At 29.4% G+C, this 7,257-nt stretch overlaps 1 protein-coding gene across 3 annotated transcripts in view; it reads left to right on the top strand.

The window, feature by feature from the left end:
- Nucleotides 1-7,085, top strand: part of LOC100163727 (Down syndrome cell adhesion molecule-like protein Dscam2) — a 19,285-nt gene extending 12,200 nt beyond the window's left edge. The window contains exons 21-31 of one of the 3 annotated variants that reach the window (XM_016804517.2): nt 1,703-1,823; nt 1,893-1,991; nt 2,755-2,940; nt 3,498-3,800; nt 3,879-4,025; nt 4,088-4,213; nt 4,286-4,455; nt 6,052-6,124; nt 6,324-6,491; nt 6,563-6,734; nt 6,822-7,085. In XM_016804517.2, the coding sequence (XP_016660006.2) occupies nt 1,703-1,823; nt 1,893-1,991; nt 2,755-2,940; nt 3,498-3,800; nt 3,879-4,025; nt 4,088-4,213; nt 4,286-4,455; nt 6,052-6,124; nt 6,324-6,491; nt 6,563-6,734; nt 6,822-6,951 (1,695 nt within the window). In that variant the 3' untranslated portion in view covers nt 6,952-7,085. Of the gene's footprint in view, nt 1-1,702; nt 1,824-1,892; nt 1,992-2,754; nt 2,941-3,497; nt 3,801-3,878; nt 4,026-4,087; nt 4,214-4,285; nt 4,456-6,051; nt 6,125-6,323; nt 6,492-6,562; nt 6,735-6,797 lie in introns of all 3 variants that reach the window. The other 2 variants (XM_003244617.4, XM_001950975.5) reach the window with 2 other exon arrangements.
- Nucleotides 7,086-7,257: the final 172 nt, after the last annotated feature.

The following is a 7,257-nucleotide window of genomic DNA, read 5'->3' as shown; positions in this document are numbered from 1 at the left end:
GTTAAAATTAAAAATATACTAAGAAGCATATGAGGTTACCTAGATAATAATCTTATCTTTAGATTTTATAAGAGGTCAATTCATTCTAATTTTTAAATTAACTGAGCTACACGTGTTCTGCTGAGCGTAAAATTTGCTATGTTACGCACTTGTAAGACGGAGACAACACATGCGGGTATCACGTCCTCTTAAGTACTTAGTGATTTAATTGTAAAATTAACCAAATTGTGCTGAACTGCTGAGTGCTAATATCGAGGTTTTGAATGACGATTGATATTTAAATATAAATAATATAAATTTCAAATAAAAATATTCTTATTAGGTATTCTTATTAAGGACCCGCATCGGCCGCATCCGACTTGTATCATCAAAATTCGACGTCATTAACCGCAACCCGTCGGCCCATCTGATCGACAACAACCCGAATAACCAATTATTTATAGATTTTACTGTCCACGGAAGTTGATTTTTTGATTACAGTTATTGTTATTACTTAGGTATTGATAATTAATATTATTATTCAGTTTCTGTTGTAGACGTTGTATACTTGTATTATTACAATTTACAACGTTCTACGTTATAATATTATAGACTGTTATTAGGTACGTAATATCATTGAATGAATAATCTATAATCAATGGTAATATTTATTAATTAATAGATTATATTTACGTCTACCTACTATTTACTATTTAGTACGCGGCCCATCGGGAATTTCCAGATTTCCCTATGGCGCAATCTGTCCCTGCCTCAATACATTTTTAAGGGACAAATGAAAATATTCTTATATTATTCGATGGAACAAATAACATAAATCTCCTCAGGAAAGCATTTAATCTATTTAAAATATCAATTTTCAGTCATAAAGTCAAATTTGAATATTGTTGGTACTTATATTATTTTGGGAAATATAACAATAGTTTTGATGGTAAAAAATGTGAGATTGAAGAAAAATAGACGATAATATCAAATGTTCATTAATGTTTTTTTTTTTTTTTTATTGTAATGAATTAGGATATCTTAATTGATATGATTATTGCTTATTATTCACTAGTGTGCAATTACAAAATGTATTTATACTTTTATATGATTGAGATGTAGTGAAGTATATATATGTAATAACTATATTACATCATAATAATATGTAATATAGATAGTATCTATACATATACAGTGGCGTATTTACAGCGGTGAATTGTTGAAAGTTATACGTTTTACGTTTTTAGGTTTTTTGTTATTGTAAAATATTATGCTATGTATAGGTACTCTAATAGCCAATAGGCGATAATCGTGGACTATTTTTTTTATTAAGTTATATTATAAATACTCGTAACTTGCTTTACAATTAAAATCCGAAAAAACCTATAAGGTTCTCTAGATAATAATCTTACCTTTCAATTTTATAAGAGGTAAATTCACTCGATTTTTAAATTATCAGAGCTAAGAGTGATCTGCTGAGCGTACAATATATGCTATGTTATGCGTTTGTAAGACAGAGAGCACGAATACAGGTGAAGCACCATTTTAACGACGAATTTCGTGACTATGTCTCAAAAATCGGGTTTTTAGATACTTAGGGCGACAATTTTCTACAGACCTTCAAGTGGGAAACATGTAAATACGCCCCTGTACATTTAATATAGTAATGTGTATGCATATTTTTATAATTGTTCTGATTTTACAATTACCCCCTTCCCCTCAGATAAACAAAGATGGGTCGTTGATTATACACGACATACAACACTCAGACAGAGGAAATTATACGTGTGCCGTGGAGAATACACACGGGAAAGATGAAATTTCATACGCAGTTAACGTTAGAGGTAATAAATAATTAAAGGTAATTAAATATTTATTGGCGGAAAATATAATCATTTATATATAAACTATAGTACCACCATCACCTCCAAAGTTAACTGTCTATTTAGAAGAAACCGATAGCTTACAACTGAAGTGGACGGATACAGCTGAACCAGACATACCAATATTAGGTAAGTTAATATATTAGTTACTAGGTAGCTGAATAACCCGGCGTTGCCCGGGAAAAAAAATGTGGTTAATTAACTCCTTTTGAGTACAATTCGGTCTGCATAGGTATGGAAGCAAAATCATATTATATTTTAATTTTTATAGCCATCCCGCGTGGCATTGCCCTTGAGTTTCGCTTAAATAGGCTTAACTAATTGTTTGAACTAATTGTTCAAATATTGACAAAATACGTAAAATTCACGAAAATGTACAAATTATTTTGAGTTAGAAATTCATAAAAATTTTTCTTTTCAAATCTAAGATTTGAAAATGTTATATAAGATTCCTCATAGGATTGTGTACCTTTATCGAAAAAAAAATGTCTACCAGCATATCAAATTTAATTTTTATGAGCGTTTGAACTTCATATTTATACAAGATTGAACCGTCTTCACTCAGAATCGTTTTTCTTATACGATTTTTTTATATCATTGAATTTAAATTGAAAACCATTCATTACAGTTACCCACTTGTTACATAATATACAGCAGAGCAACATCCACTTGCCCACCTTTTTTTGTTATTAATATAAAAAAATTTGAATTTATCTATTGACTATTTTATTATCTAGATAATAACGTTTCATATTTATATTTTCTGTATCTAGATACATTCTTATGAAATCATCTTATCTTATCTAGATATTTTTTTTGTTATCTGAGCTTAACACTGGTCTTATTGCTAAATACATTTTTTTGAAATTTTTATTAATTAATGAAATTTTAGGTTACATAATCAATTTTAAACGTGAACATGGTGATTGGGAAGAAATCCATATTGATGCAAAGACACATTTTCATATATTAGAAAAATTACTTTGTGGCACAAGGTATCAATTGTATATTACTGCTTACAACAAAATTGGAACGGGTCTACCATGTGACATTTTAACATCATATACTAAAGGCTCGGGTATTTATTTATTTATATATTTTACGCAAAACAGCTAGTAAAAAAAATGACATAAGATAGGTAATAAGTTATTACTGTCAACTGACCAAATTTAAAATTAGGTATTTTGACAATTATATCATTGAAATATTTTTAAATTACTTTCCAAATAAACGTTTTTTTACTAAATCTAATGATATTTTTATGCATTTTGTTTTAAACATTTATTAAATTATATACAATCTGAAATTGTATTTACAATAAGCATATGTACGAAAATATATATATGTACAATATACATGATGTGGAGACGGGAAGAGAGAAGTCACCCAGCAGTAACACTCATATTAATTTTATAAAATAAAATATAAATCTTCAACTGTTCACCAATACTTTAGTTACGCATGTGGCATGTCCAATTCAATATGAAAAGAAAAAAACAATAAATATAAAGAAAAGTATTTAGAATACTAATAACTAGACAACTTTTTTTGCATGTAAACAATTATAACAAATATTAACAAATAACAAATGCAAATATGCAATAACAATATGTACATACATTTATAATTCCACAGTGCCCATTCCACCTGAATCACCAACTGAAGCAATAACATATAATAGCTCAACAGTGAGTGCCTGGTTTGATCTGTGGGGAAGTGGAGGATGTGATATATTATATTATACAATTGAATGGAAACAACCAAAATCTGATGAGTGGATTTTAAGTGATGGCAGTAAACCTGTAGCTCCAACAGAGCGTATGTATACTGTTGAAGGTCTTGAGCCGGCAACTAAATATCAATTGAAAGTTATTGCACACAATAATATTGGGTCATCGTATGCATTGTATAATTTCACCACGCTCACTATTGATGGAGGTATTTCTGAATATTTTATTAACTAACTAAAAAGGATAAATAAATATAAATTAATTTTTTTTATGTATTTTTACACAGCAACTGTTATACCGTTTGATTTATATACTGAAATAGCAACCGAAGAAGCTTCAGTATTTACATCAATCACAACTGCCATTTCCTTGATAATAGCTTTAGTTGTTGTATCATCAATTGCAGCATTTACATACTATTATAAAGTAATGAGTAAGTATTTGTGAGACTTAGTATTACATGATCAAAATTGTTGAAATCTAATTTTATACCAGAACGCTCAGATGAAGAATCGGTTAGAGATCAAAGCCAACGGAGCCGTGATCAACGATATTCAGTCAGGGGGCAATCACAACAAACCTTAAGTTGCGATTCTGTAACATTTAAAACCGATTCAACTGGTATTTTTTATCATCATATAACATTACAGGGCCATTAATATATATACAACATTTTATTTATTTATTTTAAAGAATATATGGATGAAATTTGTCCGTATGCAACGTTTGAACTTGCCAAACAACCACAAGGTGAAAGTACGTTTAGTGGTAATATTTACAGTGGCCCATACCATTCAGTAAGAGGTTCATTTGTATATCATCAACCAAAAGCATCAACTTCCGAACCCTATAATTTTGTTCAGGTAAATAAAATATTATATTTTATCAACTATATTATAACTATATAAATCAATCATGTAGGTTGCTTTAGTTTATCTTATAGCCCAGGTGCTACTAATGATTTTTTTTCCTTGTGTTATCGCTGTACTAGTGGTTTGACCCAGTTCCGTTTTAACGAGATGGACAAGCCCTCCCCCCCGCCTTAAAAAAAGCATTCACATAGCAACAAATTCTTAAAAATGGAAGTTGTATTCTTGTAATGGTCGTGATTCAAGTATTTTTTTTCTATGGCTCATCTACTATCAATCTATCTACAAAAAGTGAATGCAGACTGCTAAGAACTTAAGTGTTCTGATAAAGGAAGTGTGTAGCAATATACAGTCAAAATGTTATGATTTAATTAGCACAGCTGAACAACTTGCTAAAAAAATCGAAGAGAAAATCAAAATTCCAAGGGTAACACAATTTCAACAACAGAGAGAAAATTACGAACCGACTTCAGCAGAAAATTACTATCGGGTATTCATAGCGTCTATTGACCATTTCATCTCCCAATTAGAACTTAGTTTTACTAAACACAAAAATATACTCTCGATTATTCAGAACTTTATACCAAACAAACTAATACCTACAATTTTCCGAAAGTAAAATCGAGACGAGTACTGAAGTGATGTCAAAACAGTGGTCAATCGTTGTAAGCTCATGTGGCAATATTTTAAATAAAGATTTTCTACCGTAAAACAAAGATGGGTAGCCGCAGATAAACTTCCTTGTACTTTTATCGATGGAATAAATTATTGTGATGTTACTGTTACATAAAGTATACTAATATTTGAAAATAGGCGCTACGTTTCCCGTTACAGTTGCCAGTGTAGAACGGAGCTTTTCAACATTAAAACGTTTGAAGTCATATTTAAGGAATTGTATAGGGGAAAATCGACTAAATATATTGGCTCATCTAAGTATCCATAGAGAAACACCAATCCAAAGTAGTGAGGTGATCGGTATTTTTTCTGAAAAAAATTGAAAGTTCATGTTTTAAAAAAATATCTAAATTATATTTTAACATTTTTTTTTTTTTTATTTATGGTAGTAAGTTGGGTTAATTTCAGACTTCAATACACATTATGTTATGGCATGTTAATCAAAAATAATAACATGAATAAAAATTAATAATCTTTTAAAGTTTACCATAATGTGTTGTGTTATGTTCAAGTCATCCAATTTGTTAATTTGAAAATTAACCCCCCCCCCCAAAAAAAAAAAAAAATCAAGTCTAAGTACGCCACTGGTTGCCCTTACCAATTTTAGCTCACTTGTTTTTTTTTATAATTTATTATTGATTAAAAAAATCAACTGATTTAGCGCATCTGCCACCAACGCCAAATGATTCTAGATTATTTGAAGGTGTTGTGAAAAATCAGCAGACAAAAATTCGGACCCAAACATATAAGTAAAAATTTAAAAACTTTTAAAAAAAATGATGTAAATATTTTTTTTATATGTATTATAATATATAATATATATATTATAATATATTATAATGTATTATACGATATATGTATTGAGTCCGAATTTTTGTCTGCTGATTTTTATAAAATATTTAAATATTGTTTTAGAGAAAAGAGCCAGAGTATACAAAAGTCCGTCAAAAAGGAAGAAAACTTAGAGATCCTCATTCGGAAAGTCAAGGTGATAAATATTTAAAAATATAATGTACCTAGATAAGATTTTTAGTTCTTTGTACATATTTGATGTGTGTAAGTGTGTGTTATACACTATTTGAGCAATTTATATTAATTAGGTACTATTTAAGATGAAATTTAAACAAAATTACTATACTAGTTTAATAAGGATTAAAAAATAAACATTAAGAACTGGTCTGTTTCAGAATCAGACAATTTAGGTAGTACAGATTCTGAGGTAAAGCGGATTCTAACTCTTCACCTACCTATTTCAGAGTATGACACTCATGGTAGTGACTCTGACAATGGTGAAGCAAGACGAAATCAATCAGCAAGCCAAGAACTTGTTTCCTTTAGACACCGAATGAGTAGAGGTATATTATTTAAATAGAAGTTAAATATTGTACAAAAAATACTACACAGTTATAATAAGTTTATTTTATAGAAGTGAGCAATGAAGGTACCAGCTCTTCGTCAGAGACCTCGATAGCCGAAGTTAGAAAACCCTCTGTAATTCCTTCTCTGCGGAAGCCTAAATCAAAAAGCCAAATATTTACAAAAAGGTCACTGAAGAATAACAATGGGTTTTCAAGTCATAATGATGAAATTAACTTTAGGTACAGGTTTTAATAGTTTTTCATCAATTTTAAATGGAATATAATACACGTTTTGGGTTTTAGTGAGCGTTTAAATCCTCCGGCTAGGTTTTCAGACTCTAGACCAATGCGACAAAACGAGGGAAATGAATATGAACGCCGCCCAAAAATATCATCTCATCAACGAAGATCACCTAGAAGACTTACACAAGAGACTTCATTCCAAATAGATGTCTAGTCAATTTAGTTATATATACAACGCAACATTAATTTATTTGTATTTGACTAAAACAATTTTTTTAATTCCTACATTTTGTACTTTTGTTTATTGTAAGACTCAAAATATAATATTTTTTACTTTAATACCCAATAAGTTTTATACCTCTTATTAAAAAAATCAAAATTTAAGTTAAATACATTTTACAAACATTTGGTCTGTAAGTTTATCGATACAATTAATTATTTATACAGTGTGTCCCAGAAGTCCCGTATCACCTTCAGTATCTCCATGGAAAGTTAATATATTTAAATGCAATTTTTTTAC

This window comes from Acyrthosiphon pisum, chromosome A2 (genome assembly GCF_005508785.2).
Source record: "Acyrthosiphon pisum isolate AL4f chromosome A2, pea_aphid_22Mar2018_4r6ur, whole genome shotgun sequence".
Taxonomy (NCBI): Eukaryota; Metazoa; Arthropoda; class Insecta; order Hemiptera; family Aphididae; genus Acyrthosiphon; species Acyrthosiphon pisum.
The sequence above is the reverse complement of the archived record's forward strand: the minus strand, read 5'-3'. Positions and strand labels throughout refer to the sequence as shown.